Source organism: Plecotus auritus, assembly GCF_963455305.1.
Source record: "Plecotus auritus genome assembly, chromosome: 3".
NCBI classification, from domain to species: domain Eukaryota; kingdom Metazoa; phylum Chordata; class Mammalia; order Chiroptera; family Vespertilionidae; genus Plecotus; species Plecotus auritus.
The window spans coordinates 87,813,789-87,828,850 of NC_137772.1; the positions used below are offsets into that span (position 1 = coordinate 87,813,789).

At 38.4% G+C, this 15,062-nt stretch overlaps 1 protein-coding gene across 3 annotated transcripts in view; it reads left to right on the plus strand.

Moving 5' to 3' along the window:
- The window catches only part of DGKH (diacylglycerol kinase eta), a gene marked incomplete at both ends in the record, with an annotated part of 230,839 nt that overhangs the window by 167,554 nt on the left and 48,223 nt on the right, over positions 1–15,062 (plus strand). For all 3 annotated transcript variants that reach the window (XM_080659388.1, XM_080659389.1, XM_080659390.1), the window contains 5 exons: positions 2,428–2,530; positions 4,326–4,485; positions 6,173–6,281; positions 6,410–6,549; positions 10,925–11,009. In XM_080659388.1, the coding sequence (XP_080515514.1) occupies positions 2,428–2,530; positions 4,326–4,485; positions 6,173–6,281; positions 6,410–6,549; positions 10,925–11,009 (597 nt within the window). The remainder of the gene's footprint in view (positions 1–2,427; positions 2,531–4,325; positions 4,486–6,172; positions 6,282–6,409; positions 6,550–10,924; positions 11,010–15,062) is intronic.

The following is a 15,062-nucleotide window of genomic DNA, read 5'->3' on the forward strand; positions in this document are numbered from 1 at the left end:
TCCGCCCATCCCCCATGTCTCTCCTCCTCTCTCTAAAATCAACAAAAATATTCTTGGGTGAGAAATAAAATAAAAAAAGAGGCAACTGATGAAGAATGACAAGAGCAGGAGGACAAAGAGAATCATGTTCAAATTAAAAATGATAAGGAGTCCTGGCTGGCATTGCCTAGTGGTTAAGGCCTGCACACCCGAGGTTCTTGGGTTCGAGTCCAGGTCAAGGGCACATACCTGGGTTGCAGGTCCCATCCCTGCCTGTTGGCAACCAGTTGATGTGTCTGTCACATCCACATCCACATTGATGTTTCTCTCTCCTCTCTCTCTCTCTCTCTCTCTCTCTGTCTTTCCCCCCACCCCCTTCTCCTTCTCCTCAATTTTACTCTCTCTAAAATCAATGGAAAAAATATCCTCACTCCTCAGGTGAGGATTATAATCCTATATAATAAAAGGCTAATATGCAATTGACTGAATGGCAGAACGACCAGTCGCTATGACACACACTGGCCACCAGGGGGCAGACACTCAATGCAGGAGCTGCCTCCTGGTGGTCAGTGCACTCCCACCGGGAGGGCGCTGCTCAGCCAGAAGCCAGGCTCACGGCTGGTGAGCGCAGCGGTGGTGGCGGGAACCTCTCCTGCCTCCGAGGCAACGCTAAGGAGCAACGAGCCCATCTTCTAGCTGAGCAATGCTCCCACTGGGGAAGCGCCGCTCAGCCAGAAGCCGGGGTCACGGCTGGTAAGCACAGCGGCAGTGGCGGGAGCCTCTCTTGCCTCCACAGCAGCGCTAAGGACCCCTTGGTGATGTCCCCCTGCCGGCTTAGGCCCCCTAGGGAGCGGGCATCCCTGAGGGGTCCCACACTGCAAGAGGGTGCAGGCCAGGCTGAGGGATGTCCCTCCCTCCCCCAGTGCATGAATGTCGTGCACCGGGCTTCTAGTAAATAAAGGAAAAGGGAAAGGAAACAGAGATTACCTATTAGGCCTGACTAAAATATTATAGGACTTATTTTCCTCTGTGGCCTGTGAAATTAATCTCATTATGAAATCAACATGTCATGCTCACTTCTCTTACATTTGCTGATCTACACCATACTTATGAAAAGCAATGTTTTTTCCCACCCTCTTGGGGGTAGTGGAAGAGCTGACTTCCAAGACTCAACAAAACAAATCAGCCCGAATGCAAGGCAATCACTGTCATAGTTGGACAGTATCACCCAGTGCTAAGATAAGCACTCACAGCTGTAATTACCTCCTCGCCCTGTTATCTTTAGCCCCCTCGCCACCCGCTGAGTTCCTGCCCTGACTGCAGTGCAGAGGCCCAGTCCTCACGCACTCCAGCACAGATGCACTTCCCACTGATTCCGCGTTATGTTGGGTGTGTTTCTTTCCTCTTTCTTGACATGGAAGAAAGTTTTAAAATATTTAATTAAATGCTGGCCTACTGAACTCAGCATCAGTCAGAGAACATACATAGGATTGTAGCAAAATTATGTTTGTTTTTTAAAATATATTTTAATTGATTTCAGAGAGGGAAAGAGAAAAACATCAATGATGAGAGAGGATCATCAGTGCATATCCCCTACTGGGGATCAAGCCCACAACCCGGGCATGTGCCCTTGACCAGAATTGAACCTAGGATCCTTCAGTCCGCAGGTCAACGCTCTATTCACTGAGCCAAACCAGCTAGGGTGCAAAATTACGATTTGTATGTCAATCAAAATTTGGTGGCTTTCTTATAAGAATTTCATAAGGTAGATGTCACCAGTTTTTTAATGGACAATGATATTGATATATACTGGTTCACTTCTCTCCTTCCTCTCTCTTGCCTTCCCTTCCTCTGGATTTCTTTCCTTCTCTGGCCCTCTCCTTGCCTTCACAAGCATTCATTGACTATACACTGAGTGGCCAGATTATTATGATCTCTGAATGCATAATAATCTGGCCACTCAGTGTATATATAGAATTCATGCACCGGGCCTCTAATATATATATTAGAGGCCCGGTGCATGAATCTGTGCATGGGTGGGGTCTGGCCAGGCCAGGGGGAGGGGACCTGGGCGGTTGGCCAGCCTGCCTGCTGGTCAAACTCCTGGTCGAGGGAACAATTTACATATTAACCTTTTATTATATAGGATATACAGTGAGTGGCCAGATTATTATGCATTCAGAGATCATAATAAGATATCTGGCCACTCAGTGTATACTACTTGCCTGAGACAATCATGAAAATACGCTACTGAGACAAAATCAAATTCCCATTTCTAAAAAGATTAGCCCATTCCTTAGAAGCATAAATATCATGCCATTAAATTTATGAATTACTGAACATTTTGTGCTGTAGTTGATCCTCAAAGTATCAGTTTCTTAGCTATAATTTATAACTAAATATTGATTTGTTTTTGTCATTCTTAAAAATTTATTTGTTTGTTATTAGGTACACACTGCCTGCAAAGACTTATACCATCCTATATGTCCACTTGGCCAATGTAAAGTGTCTATCATTCCGCCAATTGCACTAAACAGCACTGATTCTGATGGTATGTAGAAGTGGTGTGAGTATGTATATTTCCAGTATATTGAAAGTTGATATGTACATTTATTTTCCTAGAAAAAATAGAATTATAACTGTTATCCTTATCAGTTTTTATATACTAATTCTATTTAAACTGCTGAACAGTACATTTAATTTTTAAAAGAACATTTTAAAATTAAAATTTTACATAGCTATTAACAAATTTCATTGGTGAAATTTCTTTGTATAAGACTTACAAGTTTTACATTTCAGCAAATAAGATCATCATTCTCTTCTGAAATGTAATTCAAAAATTTTAATTCTTTATGTGTGTTTTTTCCTCTATATTGAAACTGCCCATTAGCATAGCCCTTATTTAGAAATCTGTTTTCTTATAATTTCATTGCAGGAATTTATATTACTATAAATTTATTCACTTTTTCCAAAATCTTACAACTTAGTTGTAAGTGCTGGGGAATGTGTTTGCAACACTGGTTTTGGAATAGCATATTAATAACTTTCCAAGCAAACCATATTATAAAAGGCTTTTATCATATACTATTAATGTTTTGCATTGATAAAATGCATTATGATTTTCAGACTTACATATAAATTATGCAATAGATCTTATAGATACAGGAATACAGGCCTCAAAAGATAATACTTTTTTAAAACCTATGGCAGTGGTCGGCAAACTGCGGCTTGCGAGCCACATGCGGCTCGCAAATCGCGGTTTGCCGCTCTGTTGACTAATGACTCTGCCGACCACTGCCTTTGGGAAAAACACTTAAAAAACATTTTAATAATGTACTAATGTCTTTAACCTGAAGTCAAAACTTTTGGGTAAGGGTAATGCCTTACAGCAGTGGTCAGCAAACTCATTAGTCAACAGAGCGGCAAACCGCGGCTCGCAAGCTGCATGTGGCTTGCGAGCCACAGTTTGCCGACCACTGACCTATGGTATTAAAGCCCTCCCTCCACAAGCCCTGATATATCAATGTTCTGTTGTTAATTATAAACTTTAAAGTATTTGTTCAGGCCTCGTCAATGAGCAGTTAAAATCTTATATAATAAAAGCCTAATATGCTAAGTGTCCAGTTGTCCGGTTGTCCGTTCAACCAATCAAAGCGTAATATGCTAATGATATGCTAAGGCCACTCAACTGCTTGCTATGACGTGCAGTGACCACCAGGGGCAGACAGTCGACTGGTCGACCAGTTGCTATGATGTGCACTGACCACCAGGGGACAGACGCTCAATGCAGGAGCTGCCCCCTGGTGGTCAATGCGATCCCACAAGGGGAGCACCGCTCAGCCAGAAGCCAGACTCATGGCTGATGAGCACAGTGGTGGTGGCAGGAGCCTCTCCTGCCTCCTTGGCAGTCGGACATCCCCCGAGTGCTCCCAGACTGCAAGAGAGTGTAGGCCAGGCTGAGGGACCTCCCCCACCCGAGTGCATGCATTTTATGCACCAGGCCTCTAGTACTTTATAATACTAAATACAAGTACATAGACTGATTGATTTTCCTTATAATTGTTGTTAAGGCAGGTCCTATATCTCAAATGATCTCTGATTAATACTTTTACCATTTGTTATGATTTTTCATTATAGAGATATTATAAAAGATAACTCCTCTCTCAATATATTTTTAATATGTAAATAATAAACCAATCTCCATTTGGGGGGCTAATTTATAACTTATTCTTAAAGTAATGAAGCTGGTTCTTTATTTTTATGACTTTCTCTTCTTTTCTCTGGATTTTTGTTAGTTTAAGAGAGGAAGCTGTGCATATTGATCTTGTCCTGTGTTTTTTTTACAGGTTTCTGTAGAGCAACGTTTTCATTCTGTGTTAGTCCTTTACTGGTTTTTGTCAACTCCAAGAGTGGAGATAATCAGGGAGTCAAGTTCCTTCGACGGTTTAAACAGTTACTAAATCCAGCTCAGGTGTTTGATTTAATGAATGGAGGTCCTTATTTGGGGTAATTGATTATTGATAAGTCTCTTTTAAATGAAATATAGCACTGAGCATGAAATGTTTCTGGCTTTTCAGTTCATGAAAATTGTAGACTCATCTAGACATCTCTGTGTTGATCTTCTCACTCCTCCCTTTTTAAAAATTCTAGTTACAAATTTAACACAACCTCTTTGATATTGATATAACTTCCTTGTGTGATACAAATTCAAAGATTTGTTTAGAAAGTGTTTTAGACCATATCTTACATCTATCAAGCACTCAGAGTGTGCTGAGCTCTAAGAAAGATAAACGTGAATATATAGAAATACAGACTAACTTTAGAAAACGATTTGCATGGAAGACTTGTATTGATTTGTATGTAATATAATCAATTGTTTAACTAAAGCATGGTTACTATCATGGGTCTCTAGGTAGTTCCTCCAGGATTTCAGACTCACTCCATACAAATGACAAAGAAATGCTTTTCTTCATTGTTTCTGCTATCTGGAATGTCATTTAACATAAAATCTGGAAAAATATTAAATAGTATTTTCAGTGAAGGAAAATATGCCTTGAGGCACTTTCAGTACATTTTTAGTATATCTATGATTTTTGATGGAGAGCTGATATTGTGTCAACTGAACCAGAGCCCAGCAATCTCTGTGATTTACTTATGCCAACTCTGCTTTTGTCTAGGGTTCCACCGTCACCTTCACGCATGAACATAAAAGTAGAAATGGAGATTTTCAGATTTTTCTGTCTTCCATATTTCTCTCCCTAGTCTTTTCTTGTGCCTCTTTTCACTTTTGTTCCTTTTTATTTCCATTGCCTTTTTCTTGCTAAGTTCAGGCCCTCTGGTCACTGGTGTTGGTCTTTTTCATGTGTACCCTACTCCTTCCTTATCTACGTGGACATCCCTCGCTTCCCTTTGTTTGGGTCCTGGCATTTCCTCATCTGGCCTCTCTTCTCACCTTTGTCTCTCCCATTGCTGGTTAGCTCTGTCTCCTTTCTGGTACATTCGTTTTATAATCCTTTATTGTTCTTATATCTTATATTCTTGACATTCATTATCCCCACCCAAGGAACTCCCTTTGTTAAACTTCTTGAGGTTATCTCGGTAACATTTTTTAGATTTCTCACAATGCTTGAGGTATGCAGAGGTGCACTCAGGAGGTGGGGCATGTCAAAAGGAAGGGAGATAGGAGTAAAAAGATTGACCTGAGACTAGGAGAAGAGGTGGAGAACAATCAGACAGGAGTACAAAAACTGACGTATTGTCAAGGTTTGGGATTTCTTTAGGAACTGCCACTCAATAGCAACAGTGCCCTAGATGCCCCACCCCTGGTTTGGAACCTGCTATGCTTCAGGAAGTAACTTAGCCTTGTAATGGGAAGAGAAAAATCACTACTTTTACTATCTTGTATCACTTATCTTTCATTCTCTTTCCTGGGTTCTGCTTCTTTTTTGTTTTCTTATTCCTTCCCTTTCCTTCTAATTTTACTTCTATTTCTACTTATAATCCCCTTTCCTCTTTATGACTAAGAGGTTTTATTGAGTTAAGATTGTACTTAAATTAACTTTATAGTATAATTAATATGTAAGAGTTATTATATTTAATCTGAGCATGAACACGTACAAATATAGAATAACACAGAATTAGGGAAAGTGAATTTTTTAAATTTATATTAAAATAAAACACTTTTTACTTTCAGTTTAAGATTATTCCAGAAGTTTGACAATTTCCGGATTCTTGTTTGTGGAGGAGATGGAAGTGTAGGTTGGGTTTTGTCAGAAATTGATAAGCTCAACTTGAATAAACAGGCAAGTACTAATTCTTTTCATTGCTAGCTAACATGAATGTATACTAACCGGCTGACCAGAGAAGTGTAGAACTGTCATAGACCCCTCTCTCCCCTTGTCTGAGGTCTCCCTGTTGTGCTTTCTTCTAGTGTCAGCTTGGCGTGCTGCCTTTGGGTACCGGAAATGACCTGGCCCGGGTTCTCGGCTGGGGTGGTTCGTATGATGATGACACTCAACTTCCCCAGATACTAGAGAAGCTGGAACGAGCCAGTACCAAAATGCTGGACAGGTAAAAGTGAATTCTCTCCTAAATCTAGTTTGAAAATGGCATACTGAAATCATTTTTTTTTTTTTTTTTGAGAACTTAAATTTTACTGACTGTAGGCCCCTTGCGGGCAGAGACTTCCTGGTCCTGTCCACGCTCTCACTCCTGAGGTCTAGAACAGAGCCCAGCAGAGAGTAGACAATCAATATATTTTTTGAGTGAGTGAATTGTAGCAAAAACTGAGAAAACTAGAATAATGAACCCATTATTTTAGAGATACTAACTACTTTTAATTGCTGTTCAGGTCAGAAGAAAGCTTTAAATGGTTAATTTGGGGAGGGGAATTTTCGATGAGTATCATCTTGTGGTTTCATTAAAGCTGAAAAAGATCTATAAACTTGGGATTTGTTAGAATATCTTTTCTTAACGATACTTATGAAGAATGAATTAAACCAACAAAGAACTAAATACTAAAAGAGAGAATCCTTTCCCAAAGACAGGAAGTATTAAGAAGAGAGTTGCATCTGGAAGAATGATCATCCTTTATGGTCCCCTTGGTCACATCTCCTCGCTGCTTTCTCTCGAAATGCTCCACGTGTAAAGAAGAAATCACAGTGTGTGTACCCTGAGCCTTAGGGAGGAGGTTTTAGAATTTAGGTATAGGGAACAACAGGACTCAGTGAGCAATAACCGCTCCACCCCCATAAGAAGAAGGCAGGCAAGTGGGGGTAAGAGATCAACCAAAGGACTTGTATGCATGCATATAAGCATAACCCATGGACCCAGCTAGTAGGGAGTGAGGGCATGTGCTGGGGGGTGGGAACGGCCGGGGAGAAGCCAATGGGGGGAAAAGGAGACATATGTAGTACTTTAAACAATAAAGAATTTAAATTTTAAAAAAAGAATACAAATGTCAAAATATCGTTATAAAATTGAGTTTATAATGAATCAAAACAGCTTTGATAGGATTAGCCATCTGTGGAACTCTTCTGGAAAGTAACAAAACCATTAGAGAGCCACCCATCTAAAATGTAATTGCTCTCAAATGAGCTATAACCTAATTAATTGTAACCTTGCCTGTCATAAGGTATTGTTGAAATGGTTAATTCTTCTGCTGACAGAATATTTAAAAAGAGAGCTGGGCCGTAGAGCATTTATTTCTATTTATCCCAAACACTCCTTTTAGAAAAATTCTTTCATTAAATTTACAGTTGACATTCAATTTTATATTAAAGTGTATGACATAGTGGCTAGACATTTATATAATTTACAAGGTGAGAGGGATACCCCCAGGAGTGTGGGTGCAGAAAGTGGAGTTAACCTCCAGTCTTTATAGGAGCCTGGAGGTGATTTCTCAGACAGCTACCCAACTCTACGCTCACCAAAACACACAGGGTATTTTAAAGAGCTTATTGTTGCAAATTGAAATACCACACTCTCGCTTCATCCTACTCTGTGTGCTTTTCCCTCATTATAAAAATTAACTTCTCCACGTGGTCAGCAAGAAATAGTGCCCCCATGGTGAAATTCTTTGATACTGACCTGCAAAAATATAAGAAGAAATAAATAAATAAAAATAAAAGGGGATTAAAAAACCTTTTAGATTTTTGTTGTTGCTGTTAATCCTCACCTGAGGATATTTTTCTATTGATTTTTTTTTTTTTTTTAGAGAATGGAAGCGGGGGAGGGGGGTGAGAGAGAGAAAGAGACAGAGGCATGGATGTGAGAAAGACACATCAATTGGTTGCCTCCCGCACACACCCTGACCAGCACAAACCTACAACCCAGGTATGTGCCCTTGACTGAGAATCAAACCCATGACCCTTCGGTGCTTGGGCTGACACACTCACCACTGAGCAATACTGACCAGGGCCATATTAGATTTTGAACCTAAAAAAAGACCATTATTAGAAACATAAGAACATTTTGTTCCTGGCTTTTTAAAAAATATATTTTCTAATTGATTTTAATTTTTTAAAGTTTATTGGGGTGACATTGGTTGATAAGATCATATAGGTTTCAAGTGTACATTTCTGTGATACATGATCTGTATATTGCATTGTGAGCCCACCACCCAAAGTCAAATCATCATCTGTCACCATATGGGTAAAGGGGCCAAATATATGGTGAAGAAGATGTTCCTGACTTTTCATTACTACCTTAAGAATACTGTTTATAAGGACCAGGTGAAAATATTGCTGTTTAATAATATTTCAAATTATCTAAACTTTTTCATATATAAAATTGACTTAATCCTCAAAACAACATGTGAGATAGCTAATAAGCATTATTGTGACTTTCTTACAAAGATGAAAACAGGTTTGTGGAGACACTGAAAATAAGAATGACATATTTTTTCTGCCTGGTACTTCTTTTTAAAAAAAAATAAATAAATATATATATATATATATATATATATATATATATATATATATTATTGATTTTTTTTAGAGAGAGAGGAAGTGAGGGGGATAGAGAGAGAAACATCAATGAGAGAGAAACATCTTCAATAAGCTGCCTCCTGCACACTCCCCACAGGGGATCAAGTCCTGCAACCAGGGCATGTGTCCTGACTGGGAATAGAACCCGTGGCCTCTTGATTCCTGGCTTGATGTTCAACCACTGAGCCACACAGACCAGACTATCTACCTGGTACTTCTGGCTGCTTTACTAGATAGAGTGTTATCTCATTTAATCATCACTGCACACTTAAAGATAGCTATATTATAATCTCCATCTTACAAGTATGAAAGACTCAGGAGGTATTTATCTTATCAGTGTTACATAGCTAATAAGTGGTAGAATTGTCTCCAGACTCTATTTCCCCAGGTCTTTCCTCAGCAGTGCACTCCTTCCACTTTAATGCACATTTGCACCAGACGGGTCCTTACCTTCTGGTCTCTAACTCTGCTTAGCTAGTACCAACATGCGTCCTGTCCTGATTTGTACTGCCACTTTCTCCTGTCTCTTCAGCCCCTGTTTCTTGATTTCCTACCAAGTAAGGAGGTGCAGCATGGAAGGTACAAGGAATTTTAGATATTTGGGTGAATGTCTTTCCAATTTCTTTAACTGTCCTTTGACCAGAGAAGTATTTCCAGCTATAGGGCCTAACTTGACTCTCAAGTTTCTCATTGTGGTTCTCCCTATTTGGATATCTATAAGGTTTGATTGTTTTATGTGTTGCTTGTATTATATCTTTTCTGCATTAGAATATACACTTTAGGGAAGTCTTACTCACTATTGTATTTCTAGACCCTGGAATACTACTGTCTGTCACTTTGAAATGTTGACTATCTCTTGCATGGATGGATAGATGGAATGGCTTTTTGTGCTCAAATATATATTTCTTTATAGTACACTCATATCGAGTTGAATAGTACCTATAAGTAACTATTCAGTTTGTACATCCTAACATATAACAAATGTCTTTTAAGGGATTTTCTGGGAATTTGGATTTTTATGCAGACTTATTCTTATTAGTCTGAATGATGTACTAGGCTCTGTTTACTAGTAAATATTGATACCAATCTTGGAATTTTCCTATAGGTTCTGTCATTGGTTTCAGCTGTGAAATGTTTTTCTTAAAATTTATGTATTATGGTACTGCTTTTATTATGCTGTGTGTCTTTGTAAAATCTTTATTTCACATCCTGTTATTGACAGCATACACAATCGTTTTTCCCAAATTTTGAAATTATTATTTTAGATACATGACTGAAATTTATTGCTTTTCTTTAATACCAATGATTCAGTGTTTGGTTTGATATTAGTATTTACAGCTAATTGAAATAAATTTGCTTCAATTATTTCTAATTAATATTTTCAAGAAGGGATAATTAGTTGATTTTCATTTCATGTATGTATAAGCTGACGTGGCATGACTGGTTGTGACCTGGAGAATGATTTATTTCTTATAGGTAGTGTGCATTTATTTAATCTAGGATCGTGTTTTAGAACTTTGGGTTGTCATCCATTAGTAAGTTGTATAATCTAGTTATTAAATTACAATGAGCGTTATTTTAAAAGTGAAACAGACAGGAATAGAAAAGTCAGAATGCATTGCATCTAGTAAAGAAGGGGAATTATTAGACAAGTGCATTTCTTTGGGTCATGGCCTTAAAATGTTTGGAAGTCATGAATACACATAGAATTGATAGGATATGGAAATCATAACTTATGAATTCAGCATTTTGTGAAATTACCAAAATTTCATCTCTTTTCCCATATTTGGTTGTTTTATTTTATTTTTCAAGAACAGTTTATATTCAATCACATTTGGTTGTTTTAAAATACAATAAACCATAGTTCATATATGTGCATGTTTTTGTATATGAAGTGAGACATAGCCAGTTTATTAAATTTTAAAGGAATTTTAGACCAAAGATTTTTCTCCCTTCAGGTGGAGTATAATGACCTATGAACTCAAATTGCCACCAAAGGCTTCTCTACTTCCAGGACCTCCAGAAGCACCTGAAGAATTTTATGTAAGACTTTAACCCTTTACATATTTATTATATGAAAATGGGGTGAATATCTTGAACAAATAAGAAAGCTTATAAAATACATTAGCATGTTTACTTAATTTTATGTTTAATTCTTTGGGGTCTGATCTCATTGTCTTCTTGTAGTCCTCTCCCATGAGGATGGAATCCTTATGATTTAGATTAGAGACCTTCCATGAAAACCCACACCGGGAGTGTGAATTTAGCCATATTACTCACCTTCATGGGCCTCTGTGACTTCATCTGTAGAGTGAGACTACCATGTTGTGAAGATTAAATGAGATAATGAGTGTGTAAAAACACCCCTAATAGTTCTCCCCAAACATTCCACCTGCCTGCTTCCTCTCACCAACAGGGTTCCAGGGAAGGCCAGATGATAACAGGTTCCTATTGGCTTTTACTCATCTTCTGCTTCAGCCATGAACACCTGTGTGATTAATAGGGTTAGCCCAGCTCCCCTAAACAATTTCCAAACACACCAATACTCATGGCTACGGTACTACATACCTTTGTTGAGGTTAAGCCTATTGATCAAGATAAAACAAAGGAAGAAAAACAGTGCACTTTATTCCATCCCTGCTATGGACCATTAATAATACAATTTTTGGATATTCTTAAAGATTCAGCATTCTAATTAAACCTCAAAGCCCTGGAGACTTAAAACAATACCAAATTTTTAAAGGATTATTCTCTGACTCACTAAGACCATTTGATCTATGATAGCTTATTTTCCCCTCGAGGAAAATTCATCTATTTTACAGTTGAAATCTTTGGTTTGTCATTAAGAAAATTATAATCTTGTCAAAACTAAGGAAAGGAATGAAAACTAGAAACATGGAGCTCTTCCTTAAGGAAGCTAATTGAATTTTAAAAATCTTTATAAGCAAAAACTGCTTATAAAAATTTTGAAAATTTAGAGGGAGGAACCAAGATGGCAGTGTAGGTAAATGCTGGTACTTGCATCCTCCCACAACCACATCAGAATTACAACTAAAATATAGAACCGCATGAAATCTAGCTGAATGGAAGTCCTACAACTAGAGATTCAAAAAGAAGCCACATTGAGACTGGTAGGAGGTACAGAGGCATGGAATGGGCTAGTCTGACACCCATGTGTGGTATGTTTTTAATTGGGAGGGATATCCAGTGCGGAGCAAGGAGTACCAGCCCCACGCCAGGACCCTAAGGCTGCTAGAGTCCCAGGCAGTTCCTCTTAAAGGGCCTGCCCATGGACTTACTCTGACTCACTCCCTCTGAGCTATTGCATCGAGGTAGCAGGTTTACAGGATCCAGGACATATGGAGAGGAACTAAATTGCCTTGCAACAATGGAAGAACTCAGGAGCAGCTTTCTCCCAGACAAAAGTGCTGGGACCTCTCCCCCACAGAGCTGACTAGCAGGAGCCATATCTGAGTCTCCATCAACCCAGGGCATGTTGTCTGCCCCACCCTGAAGATTCCCTGAGACCATGCCCCACCCAATTTGCAGCCCAATCCAAACTCTTTGCAGTTTAGTTTTTATATGAATGGCCTGTCCTGGCTCAGGTTTCAGACTTTACTAAATTCTCTAAAACAGGAGCTGGACTCAGTGCTCCCATACCTCGATAAGTGGCCCCAGGCCTGCCCCTAGCAGCAGCTTGCCAAGATTAACAGCTTGGCCTCTCGTTAGCACTTCTAAGCCCAACAAAAATAGCAGCCATCTGCAGATCGTTCTGTAGTTCCTGCTGGGTGGCCCCAGCCAGGGCACAGGCAGTAGCTGACTTTGCACCTACTGGGAGACCCCAGAACCAATGCAAATGGCATACAGCTTCAGACCACACCAGATTACAACTCTACCACATCCATGAGTGACACACTCAAGGGGCGGACTCAATTCACCTGAGCCTCACATTCCTTGGCTGTGAAACAGGACACCTATTGGGATAAATAAATACAAAATGCTTAATCACAGTGCCTGCTACACAGTAAGAATGTTAACTATTATCACCTTATCTTTGTGACTGCTAAATGACTACATAATAGGTTAGCAAGTGATATCAATCATTTTATACTCGGACATAGAGGTTTTATTTCATTTTCTCTGGAGGAAATTGTATTTGCCTTTGTTTATATTTAATGGACAAAAACTTGGATTTTTTTATTGTAAATTCAAATGGAATTAATGATAGTTTATAACACTTTTTTTTCTACCTTCTTAAGCTTTATGACAGTCTATCCTGTAGGGAAATGAAATAAAACTAATCTTTTTGAAAAAATATTTTCTTTCTTTCCTTTTGGATAGATGTATTTTCATTTTTCTGATCTTAACTGTAAAGATGCAGTTTTTTTAATGTTTAGACCCAGAAAGCAATAAAGTGGATTTGTGAGTCAATATAATATTGTGTGAAACTTTTCCCCAACTTTCTTTCATTTAAATTTTTTTCCATACGTAGTCTGCCTTTGAAAAAAGTAAGATAGAAATTTAAAAGAGTGACAACATACTAATTAGCCACTGGAGGAACTGAATGTTCATCGTGAATGAGGTCCCTTTGGGAAGAGGCTACTCAGGAAGGCTTTATGGGGGGAGTGGGTCATTGAATTTTCATTTGAGCCTGAATGAACTGAGGCTGATCGGTGGGGAGCAATGAAAGGACATCGGAGTCAGGCCGGAGAGCAGAGAGGCCGGGCTGAAGAGAACAGATGGCTTACAAGGGAAATTTTTGAGCCATGTGACATGGAATATATTTGAGGCAAAAACTTGATGGAAGATTTTTAATATGAAACTAAATATTGTGCACATTTTCATATATTAGGAAGATGTGTTCTTTCAACAGAATATTAAAGTTTGAGTCAAATAGAAAAGAGGACATAGGACTCCATTGGCATTTGGTTATTTCATGGTTTGAGAGAAATATTTACATGCTTGTATGACAGTGTATTCAGCATTTAGAAAAAAAGCTTTATTGAGTTATACATACAAAAAAGTACATATCATAAATGCAGACCTTGGCAAGTTTCCACAAACTAAATGCACCCATGTAATTAACACCCAGATCACAAGGCAGCATTAACAGCACCACATGAGTCCCCTCAGGCCCCTTTTATTCACCATTCCCGCCTCCCACCCCAATAACGACTATCCTGACTTCTAACGGCATAGATTAGTTTTGTCTGTTTTTGTACTTTATAAAGTAGAATCATTTGTATGTACTCCTTTGTTTCTGAATTCTTTCACTCAACAATTTGTCTGTGAGAGTCACCTATATTATGGCTTAGTTTATAAATCATTCATCCTCATTGCCCTATAGTTTTTCATTGCACGAATATACTACAATTTGTTACCCATTCTACCAGTGAGTGAATATTGCTGTGAGCATCCTAGTATATGTCTGTTGCTGAACACACATCTGCATTTCTTTTGGGCATGTATGTTGAAGTTTGCTGCGTCCTACCATATTATGCATATGTTCAACTTCAATAGATACTACCCAACAGTTCTGTAGAGTCTGTGTATCAGTTTGCTCTCCTACCGGTAGTGTATGAGTGTTCTATTCCTCTTGCCAATGCTTGACATTTTCTGGTTGTTGTTGTTTTCATTTTATGTATTCTGACAGATAGATATATGGTGGTATCACCTTGTGGATTTACTTTACATTTGCCTGATGGCTGATAAGGTTGAACACCTTTTCATCTCTTTAGGGACCATTTGGATATCTTCCTCTTAAAATTTTTAGTCTTTGACCCATGCTTATTAGATTGTCTGGCATTTTTGTACTCAATTGTATGAATTCTTTGTTATTTTCACACTTAAAAAAATGTTTTAAAGATTTTTTATGGATTTTTCTATGAGTATAAATTAAAGAATTCCAGAAACTAACACCCTTTCACAGAAAGGAAATACTTACCTATTTTTTACCGTGTTTCCCTGAAAATAAGACAGTGTCTTATATTAATTTTTGCCCCCAAAGACACGCTAGGTCTTATTTTCAGGGGATGTCTTATTTTTCCATGAAGAAGAATACGGTACACATTTATTGTTAAATGAAAATAAAGGAAA